Source organism: Ciona robusta, chromosome 7 (assembly GCF_009617815.1).
Source record: "Ciona robusta chromosome 7, ASM961781v2".
NCBI classification, from domain to species: Eukaryota; Metazoa; Chordata; class Ascidiacea; order Phlebobranchia; family Cionidae; genus Ciona; species Ciona robusta.
Genome location: NC_143241.1, coordinates 4,451,135 through 4,477,317, shown reverse-complemented (window position 1 = coordinate 4,477,317; position 26,183 = coordinate 4,451,135). Strand labels below are relative to the sequence as shown.

The 26,183-nt window shown below is 35.8% G+C and overlaps 1 protein-coding gene and 1 long non-coding RNA gene across 2 annotated transcripts in view; one reads left to right on the top strand and one right to left on the bottom strand.

The window, feature by feature from the left end:
- The window catches only part of LOC149733979 (uncharacterized), a 51,609-nt gene extending 28,213 nt beyond the window's left edge, over positions 1-23,396 (bottom strand). The window contains exons 1-11 of the mRNA XM_089880696.1: positions 21,967-23,396; positions 21,779-21,805; positions 20,955-21,061; positions 19,441-19,549; positions 11,341-11,517; positions 11,037-11,084; positions 10,705-10,824; positions 4,879-4,974; positions 4,626-4,823; positions 4,346-4,542; positions 207-408 (exon numbers count right to left, since the gene is read on the bottom strand). Of these exons, the coding sequence (XP_089736822.1) occupies positions 207-408; positions 4,346-4,542; positions 4,626-4,823; positions 4,879-4,974; positions 10,705-10,824; positions 11,037-11,084; positions 11,341-11,517; positions 19,441-19,549; positions 20,955-21,061; positions 21,779-21,805; positions 21,967-22,006 (1,321 nt within the window). The 5' untranslated portion in view covers positions 22,007-23,396. The remainder of the gene's footprint in view (positions 1-206; positions 409-4,345; positions 4,543-4,625; positions 4,824-4,878; positions 4,975-10,704; positions 10,825-11,036; positions 11,085-11,340; positions 11,518-19,440; positions 19,550-20,954; positions 21,062-21,778; positions 21,806-21,966) is intronic.
- A 469-nt stretch (positions 23,397-23,865) lies between these two features.
- LOC149733978 (uncharacterized) lies at positions 23,866-26,122 on the top strand. The gene is made up of 4 exons (XR_016385267.1): positions 23,866-24,006; positions 25,097-25,227; positions 25,759-25,948; positions 26,033-26,122. It is a non-coding gene; the product is annotated as an uncharacterized LOC149733978 (long non-coding RNA).
- The last annotated feature ends 61 nt before the right edge of the window (positions 26,123-26,183 follow it).

Genomic DNA, 26,183 nt, shown 5'->3' with positions numbered 1-26,183 from the left:
GGTAAGAATTTAGTTATATGCAAAAAAAGTCGTCCAAAAATCAACAACAACAAGAACAACTATTCAACGAAAAAGGATCTATATGAGCACTAACGTGCTTAAAAACTATATATATTTGCTATTTAGCTAATGTAGTTTTACCATAAAGTAGGGAATCAAATTTTATGAAAAGTCTATACTAAAATAATAATTGATAACAAACCTACCTTGTTCCTCTTCTGTTGGTAATGGAAAACCATTATCTTCATACCATTGCTGCCACATATATAGTGGAGTGCCATCGGACCATTGAAATGATCTTAAATCTTCGTTAACCCGTGTGAAATCTAACCACACTGCATTTTGTTTATTTAGTACACCAGTTTCCTTTAATTGTGCTATACCCGTTAACAACTCATATGTAGTTTCCTTTGAAATAAAATATTAAAACATTACAAAAACAGCTGCCACATTGTAACATGAAAAGTTCACCAGGGTTGCATTAAAAAGAAAGGTGTACGAGAATACGTGCTTATTCAGGCAAAAAGCGTGGCTCATCCGAATAATACAGAGCACATGGTTTGCGGTAAAAAAGACGTCTTATTTCGAAATTTCCAACAAAAAGTATTTGATTAAAAATTATTCATAGGCTAACTGTTGCAGCAGTGGTGCAACCAGCGCATTCAAAAGGGGACCGTCATACAGACATTTACAACCAAAACAGTCTATGGGACAAGTAAACTTGGCTAGGCACTTGTCCCTTAACATTCATATTGAATGTTAAATAGACCGGCATATTGATAAATTGGTATGTTTAGGCTTCACAAACGTGTCGTGTAAAAAAGTGATATAAAATTCTATAAATCGTTAATGCGAACGCACTGGTTCGTCCACTGGTCTGCCTGAGTGTATGTGCGAGTATGCGTGCGTGCGCAAGATTGCGTTGTGCTCGCACGCGGTTTGGCACGTGCAATCCTCTGCCTGAGTACATGTGCGAGTTTGTGTGCATCACGAGGTTACGTGTGCTTTGGCGTGAATGAAGTCAGCTGGCAGGAATTAAACCGTAGCTTGCTTTCATTTGTAAGCTTTTAAAACGGGACAAAGGTAATGTCTTTATAAGTAGCCATTTAATAAGGCCATTAAAATAATCACCTGTATTTTCAAAAACATTTTTTTTTGTTACAAAATGCTTTTTTTACAAAATATTTTTTTCACAAAGATTTTCGACTTTTGTCAAAAACTCAAAATGCACCGACTAAACCATAGTGTTACACTTCCTCACCCCGCCTCTTTTCCACCAGTAAACCTGTGTTATTTCGTAACAAAGATTTAGCTTGCCAGCCATTCTTCGTAAACATATTTGCAACCCTTATATTTTCTGGCTGTACCACTGCTTCCAACTTTTGCAGATAATAAAATCTGGCTGATGCTGACAGCTCAAAAATATGCACTAATTACGTTTGTAGTTGCCATAGGGGCAAATAGGTTTCACTTACCAAGTAAAACCGAGTTTGCTAGCCGCTGCTTTTAAGATGTGTACAAATATATATAGCATACATTGCGGTTTGAACACAGCATTTCTAATGTGTTACAAAATGTGCCGCGTTTGAAGAAAATGTTTGTTTCATTGCGACAAGTAAACATTTTGTTGGAACAAGTAAACTAATGCATTAACTTGTTCTTTGGACAAGCACCTAAAACAAGTTAATGTAGAGCCCTGTATTGGTCTTGCGCACTAGTATCTAAACTACTTTATGCGGTAAATTAAGACTAATATTACATTGTTTATACTAAATTAGAAACGTCTTTTTAATAAATGAAACATGTGTAAGTTTTATGCATATCCATTGCCGATGAGGTTTCCATCTCGTGGTTCTTTGGCAGTGGGCATATTCCTTCAGATTGTTATATTATGAAACGTCATGATTAACCCTTTGAACGCGCCAGATAACCGTTAGCTATTTCCTACCACAAGATACATAATCAAATATTTGCAACAGAAAATCGATTCATTAATAGTTCAATTATTTTAAAAATAATTACAATTGACACGTTCATTGCCATTGGTGCTCCCACAATAGAAGAATTGGCGTTTTAACATAGTTTCAACAGCAATCTGGTTGAATTCATCCAATTTATGTTAAAACTGGATTAAGCAAATGCTTGATATCTGATTTTATATTATGCACTGGTAACAGTTTAACTTTCCTATTACCCGTTTAGTAGCACATTAATCGATTACACCACAGTAGCGCTTGTGATATATTGAAACTCCCACAGCTAGGGTATGGTAATATTCTACAATGTGTTTTCGCCACAATCAGTTTGTGAAGTAATGTAACATCATACGTCCGGCGCCGTGGCTCAGTGGTTTAGGCGCCTGCATCGAGAACCAAAGTGTCCCTGGTTCGATGCGCGACGGCCGTACTAATACTGATCGGCTATGTGTCCTTGGGCAAGATACTTAACGGACATTGCTCCAACCTAGCGGTCACTTATGGGTTGTCTAAATTAACAGTCATAAACAGGAAAAACCATTACCAACAAAGTTGCATATATGTGGTGACTCGCTGCCCAGACGAGGATAAACCTTCTTTGGAAGTGCGTCTGGTGGTGACGTTGCGAGTACGAGTGTAGTTCTCGAATGATGTTTGCGAATCGTGTGAGAATGAGTTCGCAGATATAGTCCGCAGATATAGTCCGCAGATGGAGTCCCACGGGTCAAAAATCGGGACAGAAAACGGAACTTGGTTCGGAACACTGAAGTCGGAACATGAAAAAAGAACTTCACTACCGCGAGCACATCACTTCCGGACGTACAAGGGTGTTGGGGTAATGGGCCAAGTCTGGCCTAAATCCTAGTTCCTCACCCAAACAGAATAGAAATACAATATAATGTGATATCATAGGTTCGGATTACACAATACATAAGCCTCAATAACCGTTTACATCACAATGTCGCTGGTGATGTAATGTATTACCCAAGTTGGTATTTTTTAACATCTTACCTTATGGTAATGGATGAAATCCCAATACAGCTTATGATGTTACAGTTATGCTGGTGGGCGTACATTTATCTAACAGTAACGTAAAATAGGTTACCTAGGTTCATGGCTCCTAGCTACTACCAATGTGGGCGTACCCAAGGGCAAGACACTTAACCCCAATAGCTCCAACCCATCGGTTACTAATGGCCTGTCCAAATTGTCAGAGATACATGAAAAACATAAAAAAAACAATCACCCACAAAGTTAAAATCATGGTAACTCATGAGAAAGACATACTAGGATGCAGTCCGCGAATTTCAGGGAAGCTTAAAGCTAAAACTTTTGCAAAGCGAAAGTAGGCAGCTTATTTGAGATTCTGTCTTTTTACGTAAGCTATTAAATGGGTAAAAGCATAGGTTGTGGCTTTTTCCCACGTGTGCAGATCGTGCTCACAAAGCGTTCTCTCATTTTTATAAAAGAAACAGGCGAAAGTGTAAAAGTGCTCCATGCAACTCCTGCTTATAAAGCGATCTCTTATTTTTATAAAAAAAAAAACAGGCGAGAGCGCAAGAGTGCTCTATTCGAACGACTGCTTATAAAGCGTTCTCTCATTTTTATATAAAAAAAAACGAGAGCGTGAGCTTTGCGAACGCGTCTTCCGAAACAGTTTCTTATTTTTAAAAAAGAGTAGGACCCAACACGTTTTGCTCATTATGGAATACACTTGGAATTATGCCGTCCTAATCAACCCTGTTATTGCGTGAAATAAAATTGAAAACTTCAATCCTGTACTATAAAACCAATAATCTGAAGATGTGTTTTATTTATAATGGTAAAATTATAAGTTTACTTTTTTATTTTTGTGACTTTTGCAATATCCAGTGACTATTCTTCGGGCCGGTATGGCATTAACTTTTGTTAGATAAGTTTGCAACAAGCTATTTTTCTGTTTTGCGCAATACATGTAGATTGTAGAATATCCTATCTTTTAATTATTAGTAAATTAAATAAAATTCACAGCGATCGTCAAACACGAAGATTGTGCATTCATGAATATGACCAATACATTTTTGATAAAAACTTTGAACACGACGTATTGGATGTATTTGGTGTTACAAATTGTATTGGAACAAGGATATAACGGATAAAACATGTTCAAATATTATAAAGTTATCAGCAATAAAAAAATGTTAATTCAACACGCACACGATTATGCCGCACGGGAATTTGAGTATTCCCAAAAATATTACGTCATCGGAAGCTAAGCTTTTACGGGCTGCCGTCTTATGATCTAAATTTAGTGGGTTGAGGATGTGATAAAAAGTGAGAAATTTTGCATAAAAAAATCAAACACAATAAGTTGATATAACTACACTTACGTTTAATTTTTTACCAATTGCATTATACTCATCATAGTCCTGCAGATATGGTAGGTGAGAGCCAGTACGAGCACAAAAATCTGCTGCCTCAGATCGATTTAACCTCATAGGGTCTTCATGATAAAAAAAATGCCAACGCTCCGTTTTTGTGGTAAAGTTATACGTATACAATGGAATTTGTCCTCCAGCAGTCATGTCTACAAAAATTAAAAGATGAAATTTTAAAAATTAAATTAAATGATAAAAGTAAAAACAAATTAAAAAGAATCATTTCTCTAACCTCCAAATTTTGGTGACAAGCTAATAAGTTCATTATCCACAAATGCCCATTTATCTTCATCATAAACGCTTTGTGGGTTGGTTTGGCGCATCCCAACCCAAGCTGCATCACCAAATTCCCCCAGATAACCGTTGGCAAGTTGATAAATTACTGTATTCCTACTGCGGGTTTTGGGCATTGCCAATGTGCCCCATGCACCTAATAATATCATATTCACAGAATACATGTCTGATCAAGATTGTTAAAAGGTTACCTTTACAAGTCATAGAAGCCTGTTCATACGTTGCAAGAGTGTCAAAGTACAGATAATGGTTTCCACCTACTGTTTGCTCACGATTAGCACGCAAACCTAAATTAATGACAACATTAGTAAGAAATGTGTTTGTATAACAATCTATTAAACAAATATCTCCATTAAGTATATATACACACTGGCACCAGAGCTGTGATTGGGCAGCAACAGCCGGACTAGCTCGCGACACTTAGTCCAATTTAAGTTATGTACATTTTGTTGTCGTGGCAATAACTATAACTGTTAATTTAGCAACGTATCGGCGTCACAAAACCAAGATCGGTGTGAGCCATTTTCATAGTACCCATTGTTGCCAAAATCTACTTCAGACGTATAGGGATGCACATTACAGCAGAATATTTGGGTATTCTAGGATATCCTAGAATACTTTATTTCGAATCTAAAATTTCGAATCTTTTTATATTTATAGGAAAAAATAATTTCACCTGCATAAGTCAATTTAATGACTCTTTAATAGCAGCCTTGTTGGATCATAAGCTGTAAAATGATCAAAAAATTTATTGGGTAGTTTTTGCATCACGAAACGTATAGCAGGCTTTGAAAAAACGTTGCGAAACGTTTACCTTCGAAAGTCCCAGAAACACTTTTTTTTCAAAAATTGTTATTAAAGTTTTAAAATTGTTTTTGTAGTTCATGAGATGACGTGTAATGATGTTATTAAACAGAATACCGAATCCCGTAATTACAAAAGGATTCGAAATTCTGTAATTTGCATCCCTACAGACACACAATCTTACGCGACTAAATTCCGGCGCAGCGTCGTTAAAAAAAAAACTCCAGGTGTCGCCAAAGTTTGAGTCAGCAACGAAATCGTTTAAATGATTATGAAGGGGGAAATCTGACATGTATGGATGTAATATTATTAGATTTAAAGAACAAACAATATATCTTTAAAATTTAAGGTTTTTTATCTCTAAACTCGCCAGTATACATTTTGATAAAATGGCTTACGTTATCTATTATGTAGTCTGAATCGTCGTCTCTCATTAGAACGCTCTTCATCTTGGATTAAAGGGCAAATTACCCACAAGAAACTCTGGCCAAGATTGATTGGATGCATTTAAAAATATCGTCCTTGTATGTTTTGGTAAAATATTTTTCAGGACAACTACTTCGGTCTTCTTTGATTTGGTCGTGGGGTGTTTCAATCAACCACATTAGTGCACACTCAACATCTAATGGTATCTTTAAGTTCAATTTAGGTTGCCAAGGGGTAAGACGATTTTAAATCAGCCTTGAACTTTCACAGTCACTTATTGCGCATGTTCCGTGCTGCGATTCGTTGCCAGGTGTCGACTACCGCAATTTTGGACATCCAATTTGTTGCGAAATACCTAATTATTCTGACGTCATATTACGTCACGTCAGTGATGGCTCTAGAGGGGCTGTTTGGTATTTAAACACCATCCTCAGAATCTTTATACATATTTTCATTTACGTAGCTCTAAAACGAAAAATGGCGCATGTTAAAGTAACAATTGTTTGTAGTTGATTCAAATCAAAATTCCGGGACTTAAAATTAACTATATTACGACTACACGCATAGATTTGTGCACGCACACTGGCGTCCATTCCCGGGGAGCCAGGGGGGCGCGCCCCCTTGGTTTACGTACCTGTATTATTGCGTAACAAAACAACGCATTATCACGATCAATGCAAAAGCGAAATAAAATAACCGTTCTGTTTACGTTTGCATCGTACTTAAGCCTTATATTTACCATGTTTTTATTGCTAGGTGTTGTTAAGTAACAGTAGGGGTTCACACGTGGATTCATTGCATCATAATAGCAATTGCTTGACCTGGCAATTGAATACGAAATAATAGCAATTCACACGTTGATTGTGTTCGTCATAATAGGCATTTACATCATTTAGCATGTAAGAGGTTTAAAAACAGGCTGAATGTTTGCGTTTTTTAAGTAAACCTTTACGTGTAAACCTTTTGTAGTTTAGCCTTTACGTGCATAGGAATTTAGCCTTCACGTGCCTCGTAGTTTAGTCCTTACGTGTGTCATTTTTTACTCTTCACGTGGGTCAGAATTTAGCCTTCACGTGCGTCTTGTTTAGCTTTCCTTGTGTTGTAGCTTAGCTTTCACGTGCGCTGCAGTTCAGCCTTCACGTGTAACGTAGTTTAGCCTTCACATGTGTGGTAGTTTAACCTTCACGTGTGTCGTAGTTCAGCTTTCCTGTGTGTGGTAGTTTAGCCTTTTTTTTCGCCCCCACGTCCCCCCCCTAAGATTGGTTTACAACGTGAAAAATTCAACGCCTATGTGCACGCATACACTTAGGCAAACGAATGCACGGGCGTAGTGGCGCAGCCAGAAAAAAAAGGGGGGGGGTGTTAATCAAAAAAAATTCAAATTTTTTTTTTAATTATATAAGTTTTTTTGGGGGTTTCTAAGGGGGGACGAAGCCTAAACATACAAGTTTGTCGTGGTGAATTAAAACTTACGGATTGATTTACACACATATAAATACGGAACTTGCACAATACGTTAAAGTTCAGAGTTAATTTAAAATTGTATTTCCCATTGGCAACTTTAAACGAACCTAGAGATACTGTTACATGTTGAGTGTGCGCTGGTGTGGTTAATGAACCACCAGAATGACTAAATCAAACAAGGCCAAAGTAGTTGTTCTAACAAATATTTTTACAAACATACAAGGACGTATTTTTAAATGCATGCAAAACTATCCTGGCCAGATTTTCTTGCGAGTAGCAGTGCTGCGATTTGTTGCCAGATGTCGCCTAGCGCAATTTTCGGCATCCAAATTGTCGCGAGAAACTTAATCATTCTGTACGTCACATCAGTTGCGGATCTAGAGGGGGCTGTTTGGTGTTTGAACTTTGAACACCACCCTCAGAAATGTTATACTTATACATATTTTCGTTTACGTAGCTATAAAAACGAATAACAGCGCTTTTCAAAGTAACGATCCTTTGTAATTGATTTAAATCAGAATTGTGGGATTTAAAATCAACTACAATATGACTTTTTCTAATATATGTGACTGTTTGGCGGTTGTGCAAGTTGTTGCAATCATTATCTATTATCATACTACATTCTGACGAAAAGATTACTCGTCTCTCAAGTCAGACTACAGGAGCGGTAAATTGACAAAAGAAATGCAACAAATTTTACCAACGGACATAAATTAATTAAAAATTTTATCGGTTATTTTGACATCGGAAAGCAGCTTAGACAAGAAATTGGATAATTTTTGATCGGAGACAATTGGTTTGTTACGAAGCGTCAAGGTTACGAAAAGACTACCCACTGTTAGGACCAAACTAAAATCTGGAATCTACAGTGGCGAAATAGGTCTGGTCAGTGGCCACTAAGCTTAATCTAAACACAATTGTATTCACATACTTGTTGCGTTCAAAGTTAGTATAGACCAAGTTAGGAAACGGCGCTTGTGTCCGCCATTACGGAGCCCACAGACCGTGAATCGCCTATACAAATGCATGGTTGGCATGTGTTCATTTAGTTGTTGTAGGCGATACAAAGCTAGAAAAAACGTATAGCGGTTGTTTTATCATTTCAAATATAATTTCTAATATAAATCTTGTTATATAGTATTAAATCTAGGAATTAATGTGAAGTAAATTAATATTTTGACTGGTTTTCGGCGTACAGTGTGGTTTAACAGGGTACTTTCTGTTGGCGATTAAGACTAGCAGCAACCAGCTTAGTTTACATAATAGTATATGATCATACCTAGGAATCTACAGAGCCATTTTTTACTACATTTATAATCCAACATGAGTGGACATGCAGCTCCGAACTGCTTAGGTACTAGCAGATAAGGTGTTCGCGTTTTCCGATTTCATAAAGACCCGTAACGTACTAATTCAAGCAGAAGACCAAAAATAGTAACTCAGTATTGTTTTCCTCAATGTCACTGCGCAGGAGTGCTTGGTTTTAAAAAAATCGCAATATTTAAACGAAAAACAGCACCCAGCAATGATAAAATGCCATGTCATGGGCTCCGTAATGGTGGCGTTTATGACGTCATGGACGCGCGACAATGGATAACAAGACTTGTTGTTTTACAATCCGTTTCCTAACTTGGTCTATACTAACTTTGGTTGCGTCTACATACGTAGAAAGCATTCTCTGATAAATGAGACAATCCTTTAAATGACAGACGCAAAAAAAAACATTTAACATGTTTTTAGGCAGCTGCTGGCTAAATAATCAACCTGTGAGTCCCTATTATGGCGCGAACAATCGCCGTGTAAATTGCTATTTTGTCGTAATTAATTGCCAGATCAGACAATCACTATTATGATGTAATGAACCCACGTGTGAACCCCTACTCTTTCGTAACAAACACACTGCTTGGCTGAGGAAAATATTGTTTGTAAATATAAAGCAGCAATCATTCTGGGACAGCTTTAAGTTGATTATTACAGCCTAAAGCCCTAAATCGTTTAGATTGCGATGTACCAATAGAACATCGTCTGTTTAGCAGTAATATTGTTTGTTTAATTACATTCCTAAACTCGCAATAGCAAAAAACAGGCTTTCCAGAAACATGCTTATCGTATTATGTTTTAAGTCTATTCTAACCAATGTTGTAACAAAATATTGTGGCAATATAAACCACACTATACAATGAACGCTTGGTTAGTTAGTTAAAAAGCTTCTGTGAGGCAATAATTAAATACGAAAATCGGTATTATGACGTAAATAATGAACGTGTGAATCCCTACTAAGACGTAACAAACAGTCTGCCTATCTGGGCTAAATTCTGCGTAAATAATGACTTTAGTAGGCGTAGCATAGATTAATGTTTCTACTGCAGGCAAATGCAAGTGGTGAATTAAAACTTACGGGTTGATTTACACACATATTAATACGAAAACATGCGCAATACATGACTGAAAGTTCAAGGCTGATTTAACACCGTATTTTCACTTAGTACGAAACTAGAGATACCGTTGTTGAATGTGCACTGGTGTGGTTGAACGAAACACCAGAACGACTAAATCAAAGAAGGCCGAAGTATTTTTCCTGAAGAAAGTTTTACCAAAACATAGAACGACGTATTTTTAAATGCATCCAAAACAATCTTGGCCATATTTTCTTGCGAGTAATTTGGCGTTTAAACCAAGCTGAAAAGCGTTCCAATGACGATGATTCAGAATACATAATAGACAAAGACAAATTATTTTGTCAAAATGTATACCACCGAGTTCAGTAATAAAAAAACTTCAAATTTTAAAGATATAAAATTATATCATACGTCGCTAAATTTAACGGTTATTGCCGCGACAAGAAAATGTCCATAACTTTAATTGGACTAAGTGTCGCCGAGCATTGCTTGCGAAAAACTGCTCAATTGCAGCTCTGGCGAGTAATTTGGCATTTAATCCAAACGATACAGAATATTTAACAGATAACGACGAATGCATGTTCGCCAGTAAATGTAATGATGATTACGTCATAATATCTATAATAAATTATTAAAAAAAATTAAAAATAATTGTGGTTTATGTGCTTCTATATAACATATGTAGTTTAGTATATTTATTTTATTCCCGATAAGCCAGCAAGCAAGATTAGTTTCAACTTTAAATGCCAGCAAACCACAATTACAAACACTAAAAATAGACTTTTTTCAATGTTTGAGACTTGGATATATGGGTCGTGTCATGTTCATAAAACACTGATTTGGGTAGTGCTTAAAACTCTTTGGGAACCACTGGCCTAGGGGCTAGGTATACATACTTATATATAACATTTTTTTTAAATAAACCTTTAGGTTCATCACAATTTTTTGAATTAGGATCGAAGAATTTACTATCGCAATGGCAGACTCCCCCAACGCAGATATGAAATGGAGGACAGCCATTAGGGCACTTCAGCGAATCAATGTCTAAACATAAATAAAATAGGAATACTTTATATGCTTGTCAAATGGTACAGAAGGCAGATGTTTTCTTAACATAGTGTGCAGAATAAAAATATTATCACAATTTCACAAATAATGTAAGACAAAAACAGACTTTAAACTACTCATCTCTCTGCAGTTTAAAATTATGTTCAACACTTCGACAGCAATCACTTAAGCACAAAATAAGTACACACCTTTTCTTTGGACTCCTGGACCAATTTTAGGAGGATGTTCACAAGTAGCTGCAAGATAAAATAATAAATCATGATAAAAAATTAAACAACTGTCATCGACAAATTTGAGTTGATCATGGTGATACATTGGAACTGGAAGTTTAGTTTGTTCATTTTATAAAGGCTAATCAGGAATTTTGGGAATGAATATTTTTTTTTCACAATCTACAAAATTATATACATCACAGATTGTTTATATTGTCAATGTGTATGCAAAAGGGAAGTTTGATAAAAAAACAAACAAACAAAGTTTTAAAAAATGCACCTTTTTGACAAATGAATGGCCTTGTCTCTGAACAGGCAGTGACTTTCCACTGCCACGAATCAGCTCTGTCAATTTTTACACAGTCTTCATCTTCATGTGATTCTGTTTCAACTAAAGAGTGAAAGTTGATATACTCAGCACTCCTTAAAGGTCCTCCATGGTTCCATATAAATCTATCTGTAAATAATGTAAACATTATTGCCAAGTTTGTTGCAAAACAATTGAAGACTGACCGATAGGGATGTACATTACAGAATAATTAGGTATTCTAGGATATCCTAGAATACTTTATTTCGAATCTTTTTGTATTTATAAAAAAAAAAATTTACTCACCAAAATTAGTTTATTAACTCTTTTATAGTAGCCTTGTTGGATTATGAGCTATAAAATTATCAAAAATTATACTATTGGATAATTTTTGCATCATGATGATCGGTTCTTAAATTTTCCGCATTTGGCGTTTTTGCACCATACATTATGCATAACATCAGAGATCCCATTTTGTTGCAGGAATAGAGAGCACCAATCCCCGCAGAATGATAGTGCAAAAATGCCAAATCCATACAAAGCCAAAACGGCAGCAACCTTTGTAAAGACGCTGCGAAACGTTTTCTCTCGTCCCACAAACACAAGAATCTTTCTTTTCAAAAAAAAAATATATATTCAAGAATATATTATTATATAAATTACCCCTGGATTTTTTAATTATAAAAGCTACATAACGCCCTTTTTTCTCAGCGTACAAAAAATGCTATTTTATATAACTGCGCGTTAAGTCAGACAACTGTTTATGGCAAATTATCACAAAATCACTGATTGTTACGGTAACAATATCATATTTGTTTGAAAATGTACCGTGTGTTTACTAGTCAATTTTGAAGATTTAAATATTGTTTAACATCTACTTCCCAATCTGCTTTTTCTCAACAGTAGTTCAAAAAAAATTTAAAACACGCAATCCAGGATAAAATTAAACTAATTTAGCATAGGTGTTTTTTCCAAGACATGCACATGTAATGAATTGAGACTTGGTAGACAATTTTATGGGTTACTGTTGCACCACTGTTATTCTGAACAACCTTACAACATTATACAGATGTAAATCGTTGTGTTTAGAGCTACCAATTTTACTCTGAAACCACTTAGCAGATCCAACCCCCAGTATAAAAGATCTAACCCAGTCGCCACTAATTGGTAGGATTGCACAATCCAGAATTTCGAATTCGTGAGATTTGAACCCTTTTAAATTGGAATCTTATTACAGAATTCCATATCCCGTTTAATGATGTCGCGATTTGTCATCTTTTGAAGTATTTTAACAGTTTTACATAAACAATAACTTTGAAAAATAACTTTGTTTTATTTGTGTGGCTGTCGACAAAAAGACCTGTTTCGCTCCAAACGTAGTTCAGAATTAAGCGTTTCCGCACCACCGTTTTGCAGAAATTGGATGCCTTCGTTCCCGCAGAAAAAAAACAGGACTGCCTCAATAACCGAACTTGATTGAATTTTAAGGATTTTGCTGGTGAATAGTGCAATGAAAATTTGCTATATCGTCATTGTTTTTTTTTTCTCCCTCAAGGAAGACTTCATGAGACCTACGAATCCAATGCCAGTTTTAGACATTTACCGAGCACCATCAGTTCAGTTGCGATTCCACATACGGTGGACAAGTCTAGTACACCACATACAGCGGACAAGTCCAGTTAAGTTGCAATTGCACATCAGTTGTGATTCCACATACGGTGGACAAGTCGAGTCCAAAAATTTTACGCATCAACTATTGTAGTAAAAATATCAGCACCAGTTGTCGTACCCTTCATTGGCTGTAGTGCTAGAAGTTCTTCAGTTTCGTTTAGCTCTTTGTGAAACAAAGGTCTTAACCTTATCCCTGAGAGTGTCACTAATGTCACAAGCAAGATCATTGATCGCTATCATCCAAAGTGACAGACTTATTTTCTCGAACTCAATCTTCATTTTAGGTCACATTTCTTTTGCGACATCAATTGCTTCACAAAGTTTCCGTCAGAATAATGTACCATAGTTTGAGCTATTCTTTGTGCGATATGGTAACTACATTGGATTGCTTTTTCGCTATCACTGTGGATTTTTTGAAACATCATCCGCTGGGCCTTTAATTCTTCCTAAAGTTGCCTCACTTTTAGCTTTCTGTTCTGTCCTAGCCTATCATAAATACCCTTAGAATGATTTGACTCATAGTGTCGTCTAACTTTGTACTCTTTAGTAACGTTAACAGTTTGTCATGCGTCTGTGATGTCATAGTCCTTACGGATCCTACGGCATTCTAAAAAATTGCGAATTTTTTAGAACTAAACAATCACAATAATAAACCTTACATAATATTCAGCTTTTATTAAACACTTAATCGATTAAAAAGTAAAAAAAAAAGAAAATAGCAAGTATTCCAACCAAAAACATAAAGAACATGATTAAAACATAAAAATACAAACAAAAACACATAATATTAACATATACTGATTTATCTAGCTGCGGTTTTCAGTGGCGCAACCAGCGTGTTCAAAAGGGGACTGTCATATTTACGTCCAGTCAACGTTTATCTCTGTCGTGATAAAATACCCCCCTTATTGGTTGTGCAGACGAATGTACATTCTACTTTACGCGGTAAATTAACTACTACATCTACATTGGTAAAAAGACGTATCTAAATTAGTAAAAACAAAGAAACATTGGTGACAGTTTTACGCATGTCCATCGTAGATAATTTAACGAATATTTTCGTCAGAATACCTTCGATAATCCATTAGGATTGTTACATCATAAACGAGATTGTTGATAAACAATCGTGTTTTATTCTCTCCCATACGATCAGTAGTTCTGTGGTTTTATCAAGTTTACACCAAACAATCGCAAATGATCTTTTAGTGATTGTTATAATTATAAGCATACGCGCCTAGTACGGGGAGGCGACGCCTCCCCGGCATTTACCGTTATGACGTCAGAAAAACAGGTCGCGTAAGTCTAAACGTCGCGTATTTCTCCAACCGAAAAAAATGCTTTGACCGTTTTATAGACAAATTTTATTTTCCTTGCACAATGTTAAATGTTCCTTGCAACGAAAACGTATAGTCCATCTCCATTGTAGGACCAAGCGCAATTATATGTTTTCACTATAACACGCGTCGACGGCCGTCACTTTCCGCCAAAAACTAAGACTCGCGTAAGCGACGTATCTACGAAAAAAGAAATAACTTCTTTCATGTGCTGAATAGGTAAAAATGCTAATTATTAGGCCGTCTAAACAATGTACACATAGTTTCGGCAAACGGTATAACGTGACAGTATTGAATTCGCGGAGAAGTAATTCGTAATAGACGCGTTGTTATTGCATTCTCGAACTACAGATTCTTGCCCAAGATCAACAAATAGTTTGGATAGAAGGTTAGAACAATTTAAACAAAGGAAATAAAACCTTCAAAATACTGCAACAAAACCGATCTGTCACGTCAAGGCTGTTCTTTCCGCGGTCACGAGGACTAGGATTCAAACTTATTTCAAACGTTGTATTTGACGTCAAGTTGTGTCTAAAACACCAACATTTTTGATTGCTCAGACTTATATACAACACGAAATGCTGGAGTCTGTAAACGTCTTGTGCTCGGTATTCAGAGAAGCAAACAGTTCACCATTTATTCGGTATAATGGCTAACGAGATATTCTGCAATTGGCTTTCGTTGTAACTTTTTCTCTTTCTTTTCCAAAACGCAAGCTTTACTGCATTTAAACTCGGTAAAGGTAGATATGAACATTCACTTAGGCTTTTATGGCCGACGAGATGGGTGCCTCGTTATGCAGCGATAGACGTATTCTTGCAAGAATACGAAAACGTATTAGATTGGCTGGAACAAACTTCTTAAATTTCAGAAATGAACGATCGCATCTACAAGTCTTGTATCTATTCATTTGCGCATGAAAAAGTGTTAAACATACTTTTATATACAAGTGATAAATCGAATGTTTGTAATAGTAAATCCCGTCTACGTTGCAATCCAAAGCTGGTCCTTAACAGTTTAAACATTCCGAAATTTACTTAGTGATATTACGTGTGTCATTTCCAGTAATAGTTATGATGGTGGCACAGCAGTTGCTTTTGTTAAGTCTTGTTTAGATTTTACCGCGAATGCGGGTCTCGTATATAGAGCCCGACCGATATACTTTTTTCAAACCGATACCGATATTTTGTAAATTTCAGTTGCCGATAACCGATACTTTAATGCACTTAGAAAACTAGACTGATTAAAACCGAAAAATCTGATAAGGCCAATAAAAATCAAACTACAGGCTTAATTATTATAATTAGTTATTAGTGAACTTGTAATTACTTAATTGGTTAAATTGTAATTGTTTTAAAATAAATTTTACCTCCCATCCATTAAACAAACATTATATTTATCAGCCAATGCAGTTTATTTGTGTATCACGTTGAGGCTCAAAAAAATGCGTAAGTGACCTAAAGTAACCCCGACGTCGACGTTACACGCGCCTGATAAACATGACATGCGGTGGACGCCTGATCAGACACTTCGACTTATACGTAAGATCAGCGGTTCCCAATCTTTTCTAAAAATTTTGCCTGGTGGACCCTTTGCAATTATTTTGATATTTCGCGGTCCTATAAAAATCAAAGAATGCTATAGAAAAATGCAAAAACCACACCAATGAAAGAAAAAGCAAAAACTATCAAACACGGTAAGCTGTTTAAATGGATGGGTGCACTTGTTTTGCTGCAATTAAATCAATGTTTGGTTTGGTTTTGAATCACAATCATTGCTTCATTGCGGACCCTCTGTAACTGCTGTACGGACCCCAGTTTGCAAACCGCTGCGTTAGATTGTTTCGAACGAGTTGAATTAGGTATACGAACGAGTTTACGTTTATGAACAAGTTAGCGCTCTGCATTAATTCTGACGTAAGTGTGGGCAAACCTAACATCAGGCTGGAAAATACCTTACGCGAAGGCGTTCGTTAATCTTGCTAAACTTACCAAGAGTTTTAATCACGCCGACACACGTTAACAATTTACCTTCGTTCAGTGTGCGTCGCATTGTAGCGAATAGCAACTTCTATACGCTAACAACGATTAGATACTCAAAACATTTCCCAGCATAAAAGCGCAATTGTTCTATGAAGCAAACAACACCTTAAAGGCAATAAACCACTATTGTAATAATAATCGACGCAACAATTGCTGCTGTGTTGCAACAATCTAATTGTTACTCAATCCCGAATAATCCACGTGTGAATTGGTACTGTGTCATAACAGAAATACGTGTTTATCTAACTTTACGTAAGACTCGTAGTTATGATGCAACCGGTAAACTTGTTGCGCAATCAAAGCTAAATGCCCAAACTCGTACAACCGCGCACACGACCGTAATCGCAAAGAGACAGCGTATTTGATGTTTATCGTTTTTACTTTTTGTTATGTATCGCCTCCCGCTGATTTTGAAATCTAGGCGCCTATGATTATAAGCATTAGTTTATTTCACATACATTACGTTGAGCGTGACATTTCATGGTATCTATATTCCCCATTATAGTGGTTTCCAACTTTTTTAAACCTAGGCGTTGCTTCATGCGCGTACATAGTATTTTTCCAAGCCTATCTTTACTTCTTGGCATACGTAAAAAGGGCTAATATCCAACCTGTTTTCAAGCACTTGCAGGCTAAATATTCTCTCTAATAATTATGCTGCTTGGCTGTGGAAAACATTGTAAATATACAGCATTGCTACTTCTAGGAACATGTTTAGGTTGTTGATTCCACCGTGTTACGTTGTTTAATAGGCAAATTACATATATTTTACACGCAACTTTGAAAAAGCTGTGTCAAGTTTGTGTTGCGAATTCTCGCTGAAAAAAATACTTATGCGTGCGGCTTCTAATTAGTATGTAGGTGGTACGAGAAGTCGAGAACGTTGCATGAACCTAAAAGTGTAACGCGAGTAAATAAAGTTTGGGAACCACTGCTTTATATGCAGATAAACCGCGATTATGTGATTTTTTTAGGTGAAGTGCTAATATAAGAGTGAGGAGCGACGCTATTAGTAAATTGGAACCAGCAGAGATTGTAATATAATATTTCAAAGTACTGCCCGGTCGAGATTGGATGGAAGCCAAAAAATATCGTTTGTTGGCACCGCACGAGAACCAGAGTTTCATTACGTCACTTTTCACGAGAATAAATTCACATCGATTGCTTCGCTTGTTAGGTGTGGAATGTATGCTACCGCATGCGTCTTCCTTTATTTCCTACGCCGGCGCAGAGCGTAAAAATGTGACGCTCATAGTCATACACGATGTTTCGATCTCGTGGTTGGTTGGGCAGTGGGCACATTCCTCCCGATTGTTATATTATGAAACGTCATAATTAGTAGTTACGTTGCAATAGGACAGGTGACGTAACAATTGAACGAAAAAATTGTTCTAACTCCAAGCGAAGGAATGTTATATTGAATGCAACGCGTGTGTGTGTGTCTTAGCACTTTTTGGCTGCGTGCGTGTCTGCGGAAAAGGGGGCTGTCATGACAGCAAAACAGCCCCCCTGGTTGCGCCCCTGGCGGTTTTGCATGTAAATTGCCATGATTTTGCTTTTTGGTTCATAAACTTTAAACATATACCCTGCAACGAAACTTAAAGTTCTGGGTTTTCCAATTTAGTAGCAAATTATTCCTAAAATCTTCTTAAATAAATATATTTAATGTTATCAAATAATTACTTCATAGTGGCTACGCAATGTCTTTATTCTCTCAACGTATAAACTAGCTATTTTTGCACCGAAAGCAATCTGAGTTAAACTTAAAACACGCCAACTAGGATAAAAGTCGGTCACTGCTTTATATGGGATCGAGACGGTCACTGCTTTATATTTATATATGATGTTATCCTCCGTCAAGCAGCATGTTTCTTACGAAATAGTAAGGATTTACATGTGGATTCATTACGACATAATATCAATGCACATGTCGATTATTACAACATAATGGCAATTTACGCATTCATTTATTTAGCCTACATGTGAAACATTATTCTCGCTCCCAAACCTTACCCTGATAAATTCGTCTGTTAAAACGAAGGGAGATGGTGGCGGCCATGCTCCTTCGATTGGTGATAGGCGAACACAGCTTTGATTTTGTATTGTGATTGACACATGTTTAATTAATTTTGTTTGTTTTCTTGAGTTTTGTTAAAATGATTATTTCAAATTGCATTGCACCCATCAACCAACACAAAATTGTTACGTGTTCAGTTGTGAACAACTTTTATGTTGCGCAGTTAGGAGTTGTAATATCAAATGTTGCATTATAAACAAAGCTACAATATTGTGACGCAGAGAATTAACATAAATTTAGGGATGCACATTACATAATTTCGAGTCCGTGAGATTCAAAACTTTTTGTATTCGAATAGAATTACGGGATTCGGTAATCTGTTTAATGACGTCATGACATGTCTTCTCATAAACTATATTAACAATTTTTGCAAATTAATAATATTGAAAAAAAATATTTTTGTGTTTGTGGGACTTTCGAGAGTAAACGTTTCGCAACGTCTTTTCATAGCCTGCTATACGTTTCATGACGCAAAAACTACCCAATAGTACAATTTTTGATCATTTTTCAGCTCATGATCCAACAAGGCTACTATAAAAGAGTCTATAAACTGACTTATGTGGGTAAATTTATTTTTTCCTATAAATATAAAAAGAAATTCTAGATTCGAAATAAAGTATTAGGATATCCTATAGGCTAGAATACCTAATTATTCTGTAATGTGCATCCCTAGCTCCAAGCCAGAGAGATGTCTAGCATCACCAAAGAGAAAGGCTTACAAGAATACATTCTAGTTTTCAATTTAACCGAAAAAGCGTCACTAAGCTAATCAAAATTAATAAGACCGCATAGTTTGAAGTAAAAAAAGGACTTGTTTTGTAATTTTGGATGTTGCAAAAGGTAAAGAAATAAATATATATAGATATATTATATATAATTAAAAGTTGAAAAGCTGTTTAATTGCTATTTTTATTTCTAATAAATATTTATAAATTTAGAATGCACATACTTTCAATTATTGTGTCATCTAATCCAATCCAAAATGAAGAATGACTATTCAAGGTTGAGTTGTTTGTTAGAGCGTTGCTCAATGCATTTTGAATAGAAGCACTTGTTATCTAAAATTTAAAAAAATGAACTACTAATGACAAATCTAAAGTACTGTACAAATATTTTAAATTATGATAATGAAATGGTGTCTGTTTTTTCACTTCAAGCCAACAATTTCTTGTCACGCTCAACATGTGGACAGCAGCACACTAACGTTCTGCCAAGATCAAAGCACGATTGCCGAAACCCTATTACTTGTGTAGCGATTAAGTGTGTTTTGAGCACAGATATATATTATAGTTTACCCAAATTGACTTAATGCATAAAGATTGAATATCAAACAGCCATGTTGCGTAACTATTACATCTGGTGTAACTGTGTTTATGATTGGGCATCACATCTTGCGTTTTTCCAGCAAAGCAGAAAACTATATGCCCAGTCCACCCGTTCGGCAAACAGACGCCACTTTTCAGTGTAAAACGTGTTTTATGCTATTAAAGCCATCCTATTTTCTGTGTTGTGAGAGCAGTAGGAGCTTTCCTACACTCTTGCTGTGCTCACGTTTATCCTTAGCCTGATGCCGCTCGTTTGTTCGTCTAATAAACTGAGTTGTCGACCTAGTGGTATGGAGTCTAAACGTTGAGATAGGCGCAACGTTAAATTATGATCCTTGCACTCCCAACACTTGCAACTTCTAATCACTTTCCATCAGCCCAGTTTAATACATTCCGGAGGATTCTTTATGGTAATACTGCCGCTGGTGACCAGTGAAAATTTTGGTTTAAAAATGTTTCTTACGTCTCCCTGATACCCGCTGTATACTTATTTTTCGAAAAAAGGCGTTCGTGTCAAAAACTAACTTTAAAATTGCGAAAAACATGCTTCGTTACTGTAATTCATCCGACTTGCGTGAGGTTAACGATTTATTACGTCACAATAGCGATATGTTACGTCACGGTAGTGACATATTTCGTACGTTACAGAATGTTATAATCTTGTTTTTCGCACTGTTTTATGCTAAAGAAAACCCCACGTCTTAACCAAACCATAATCTCTACTTTTAACCCCTATATCCCAAAAAACCTAACAAATTACGTAATCTGTAACGTAGAAATCAAAGGTGGTAATAAGCATTCTATAACGTAATAATCTAACCTTTGACTGCTTGTGTGGAAAATACGGTGACGCAGAACGATTTCGCGCATTTTCAAAGTTAATTTTCGATATGAATGCCCGAGTTTTATTTTTTTTAAATTATACAGCGAGTATCAGGGAGACATAAGGAACATTTTGAGATCAAAATTTTTACTGGTCACCAGCAGCAGTGTTACCATTCTTTACTAGTGCCAAATAATGTTTTGAATAAAAGTTGTAGTAAAACTAAGTGTTCATTTTGATGAAAGGTAAATTAATCAAACAAACTTTACTGTTTTAATGTAGTTTACAGATTTTAACTGGCAAATACAGTTTTACCGTATACAACAGTAGTCCATCTAAACCTCTGCAGTAAGCTTCAGCATCATCAAAGTTTTTAGAATCAGTGACCACTTCATACATTATTCCATTAATCAGCTCTACATCTATGAAGTTTGAAAATACACTAATATTATAAATTAAAGACTCTTTAATTTTAATAAAGAGTCTTAAAGACAATATGCTTAATAGTGCACTAATTTTAAATTAATAGGCCAGATTAAAAGTTAATTTCTAAACATGGAGCTATACAAAGAAGACGGAAAAAATTTTCCGCTAGGAGGCGATGACAAATTCGTTTCTCTATTTTATGGGGAGCAGTTAGTTTCACGGTTTATACACATAAGATATAAACCCCTAACCCCTAACACTAACCCCTAACCCCTAACCCCTAACCCCTAACCCCTAACCCCTAACTCCTAACCCCAAACTCGTCAAACAAAAAAACTTGAAAAAAAAAGATAAAAAAAAGTATTCCACTGTGCGGGACTCGAACCCGGTAAAAATGAAACAAAGAGAGTTTACGACCGCACGCAAACCGCTACACCACAGACTTGACAACAGTAATCATAACGAAAGAGCGTATATAACCGATCTAATGTGGGAAATATGTTCTTACTAGTGTTTTATGTATTTGGAAAGGTATTTTTATTATTTAATTAATTTGTTTTACACTTATTAACACTTTGTAGTGCTGTTTTGTTCGTTTTTTCGTATTTTTTAATTTAAATAATTACCGCCTCTAGCGGAAAAATTTTTCCGTCTTCTTTGTATAGTCCCATGTAATTTCTAAAGGCCATTCTTTCCAAGGCCTGTATACTTACATCCATTGACATAGCGATGTGTTGTATCTGTAAATAAAATGAACCGCCGTTTAGTAATTGCAACTATAAACACAAACAACGTACAAAATGAAAACAAATACCCAAAGATAAGTTTTCAGAGCTTTAAGTCTAGAAACAAGCTAAGTTTACGCAACTAAAAGTAATAAACATAGCGAGCGTGTACTTACAAAAACTGAATAACAACACTGTAAGTATATTCGTAAGCATTCTTCCATAAGTTACGAAAGGGTAAAAATAAAAATCAGATTACAGTAGATTAGCGGATCTATATAAACGGAATCCGCGAACTTGAAATAAACTAAAAAAACAACCAATCAAAGAGCGCGATTTTTTGAAATTTGCTGTCTGCAAAAACAAGATAAGAGGAAGGTCGCTCGTCCCAATACCCAATACCCATAAAAACAAATCGTTTTTTTTTAAGATTGGCAATAGTTTCGCGCGTCAATGCTTCTGGTTCAACAGGTGTTTAATATAAAAACTGTCCAATCTAAAAAGATGCGAGAAACGTCCACCGACAAGAAGTCATCAAAGATAACAGCACAGGTCCATGGTCCGACCAAAGTTAGTATAGACCAAGTTAGGAAACGGCGCTCGTGTCCGCCATTACGGAGGACACAGAGCGTGAATCGCCTATACAAATGCATGGTCGGCGTGTGTTTATTTGGTTCTTGTAAGCAATACAAAGCTAGAAAACACGTATAGCGGTTGTTTTAACATTTAAAATATAATTTCTAATATAAATCTTGTTATATAATATTAAATCTAGGAATTAATGTGAAGTAAATTAATATTTTGACTGGTTTTTAGCGTACAGTGTGGTTTAACAGGGTACTTTACGTTGGCGATTAAGACTAGCAGCAATCTGCTTAGTTTACATAACAGTATATAATCATACCTACGAATCTACAGAGCCATTCTTTACTACATTTTTTAATCCAACATGAGCGGACATGCAGCTCCAAACTGCTTAGATACTAGCAGATAAGGTGTTCGCGTTTTCCGATTTCATAAAGACCCGTAACGTACTAATTCAAGCAGAGGACCAAAAATAGTTACTCAGTATTGTTTTCCTCAATGTCACTTTGATATTAGGCAAATTTTACACAGATACCTAAAGTTTCGTTGCCGGGTACCTATACGTGTTAAGTTTGTGAGCAAAAAAGTAAAATCACGGCAATTTACATGCAAAACTGCAGGTAGATACACCAGTTTATGGTAATGTTATGCGTTTTTGTTTGTATTTTTATATTTTAAACATGTTCTTTTATGTTTTTGGTTAGTAAACTTGATATTTTCTGTTTTTTTTTACTCTTTAATTGATTGAGTGTTCAATAAAAGTTGATTATTTTTGTGAGGTTTATTATTGTGATAAGATATAACATTAGTAGAAAGCCATTTTTACGCGCAGAAGTGCTTGGTTTTTAAAAAATCGCAAAATTTAAACGAAAAACAGCACCCAGCAATGATAAAATGCTATGCTGTGGGCTCCGTAATGGTGGCGACTATGACGTCATAGACGCAAGACAATGGATAACAAGACTCGTTGTTTTACAATCCGTTTCCTAACTTGGTCTATACTAACTTTGGGTCCGACCACAGATATGTTTATATTATATCTGTGGGGCCAACCCATTGTTATGTGAAAGGCTAACTTGTGCCCAAAATAACACACTTTTTTTAGTTATTTTTAAAAAAACTTGTACTGGTGACATTTTAGTCATTTAATATGGTTATTTTTATATATTGTTCGCAAAAATATGCTTGATATGGTAAACATAAGCTATTTTATGCCTTAACCAACGCTTATATATATACACGCTTGGACACTCTTTTCTTCGTCTTTGTTTCTTTCTTTCTCCTGAAGAGGAGTAAACAATCAGGAGAGTCTGCCGCGTCACGCTTCGTTGCAGTTACAAAAGGGGCAATTTAACCATTACAATTTGTCCATATATTTTAGTATATTTTGGTAAATAAAACATTAATAAAACATTTATAAAAAAGTAATAAGCTTTCTATGAAGTAACTAGTAATCAAGTTATAAAACATTTCTATGAACATTTGCACGTGGTTGGTAGAATGAACCGCTTTAAATCCTCTTTCTGCTACTGTCGCGTGTGTGCGAAGGACCTCTCAGCTTGTTATCCGCGTCGTGGTGTTTGCGAGGATGCATGAATAAAAGATGAATTTCTGTGCCCCAGCAGATACAGGTGATCGATAGCTTAGGTCTGTGTTGTTATTATATAATTGGCACCAAGTGAACAAGTTTCAAAAGTTTTGTGTAATAACAAAAAAACAATAACAGATTAATCAAAATTATATATATATATACATAAACCTTACACGTGCTTTAACTTAACAAAAGAAAGGTATAACTGCTGCTGAACAGTTTAAAGCGGACAGGTAATGTTTCCTGCAAATGTCCGTTTAATGCCTCTTGCTGTCTTCACAGCATTCGACCTTTGGGCAAACTGCTGCATATTGGGATTTCTGCACCCTCCCCCTTGTTCGCGAATTTGTCCGAAATAGGCTTCCAATACATCTTGGGACAGACGTTTTAATATTACAAATTCAGCTCCATTTTTTAGTAACAATCTGCTAATGTCAACTAGTGACCTGCTGGTTATATAAAGCCCTTCAAGGGTAGTGGTGGAAATTAGCATCTTTTTTTGTTCTTGCAGGCTAAATGTTTCACCATTTTGCTTCTTGCGCAAAGAAACCTTGTACTGCCAGTCTTTAAAATAAGAATTAAAGTCTTGCTCCAACCATTTAAGCCTTTCGTCGTTGATTTGTGTGAAGGGTGCTTTGAGTGGGTTTGTTTGATGTAGGTTTGAATTGGCAATATCAAAAAACTTGTTCCACAAACTACAATATTGAGCGCTTACACTTTTCCCTCTTTTCCTCAGTGCTGCACTAACAGAATTTGATAGTACCTGTGCAGCTAAATTTACTTTCATTTTATCGTATGAATTTGGATATATGTGTCGAATTGTTAGTTTTGGTAATTCTACCAGTGATTCTGCCCCCGTGCTGCACTCTTCCTCATATATTTGTTCGATGTCTGACCAAACCATGTCCTCTGTATTCCATAAATATTTGCTGCTCAGGGAACTAGCTCGACTGCTTAATAGGTTATTCCTGGCTGTTTTTATAAGATGACTTGGATCACTTATGAAGTACAGTTTTCTGCAATTATTATAGGAATGCTTATATATATTATTTTTACTGAGATTAGTAACTAGTGGCTTGAGTGCTAACTATTTGAGATTTTGAAAAAAATCATATATATTTACTTTGTAGAATCCAAAGGGTGTGGAGCAGCATGCTGAAGTGCCGCATTTGACGGGATTCCCGACAGCAATCTGAACATGCTTCTATTTGCATTACATCCATCCCCTAAACAAGAATATGGGACAAATGTACAGTTAAAGGTAGTTAAAAATTGTGTACATTTACTGTGGTTTTTACCTATAATGGCAAGTGTCCATAAGTTCCCAATATTATAAAGAGCACTCATTAATTTGGTGCACAATGCAACCAACTGGTATCCCTGGATGTTGGTTGTTGCAAAATGGCCAATGAGTGCTGATATGTTGCAATTGGTTATTCCTGGATAAATATTTTTTTCTGTCTTTGTTACTTTATAAAAGCTGCATACTTTGAATAATGTAATGACATTTTATACCTTTAACGTAAAAGCCCAACGCATTTGTTGCAACATTTCTTTTTGGTGCTGATAGATCACCCAGATCAACAAACCCAAGAAATTTGTTTGTGCTAGATTGGAAAACTAGTTCCTCTAAAATTTTGACTTTTACAATCAAATTTACTGTTGTTGTATAATCCTAACCTACCTTTGATTTTCATTTCATCAATGATGATCACAACCTGATTTCGGTGATCAGTTATTTTTCCAGGTTGGTACATTTTTTAATGTAGTTTAAGTCAAATCCAACTTTTAGCTTTTGTGCATTTCTGCGAAGAAAGTAGGAGTTTATTAACTGTCAAAAATGGAAGTCCAATTGAACCTGTAACGACGCAAAGTTCTCAGAGATGGCAAAATAAGCAAACTTGTATCCTGTAACATTCTGTAAGCTTGTGGTCCTTTTGCATACAAAAGCAAACAAAATCTGTTGGTTTAAGTGTGTTAAGGTAATGACTAATGCATGCCCAAAAGAATGTTTGCTCTAATACCTGATAAGCTCACTGTGATAACGGTTTTTCTTTTTTCTACAGAGTTAAGGACTTGCTGTTCATCCCAAAAGATTTTACCAAAAGTGTCTAACTTGCCGGATTTTCGAACTGTGAGACAACGAAACAGTAAGTTTAACCGATATAGTTTAAAACCTCAATTATAAGTTAACCTGCAGCCATACAGCTTTTTAAA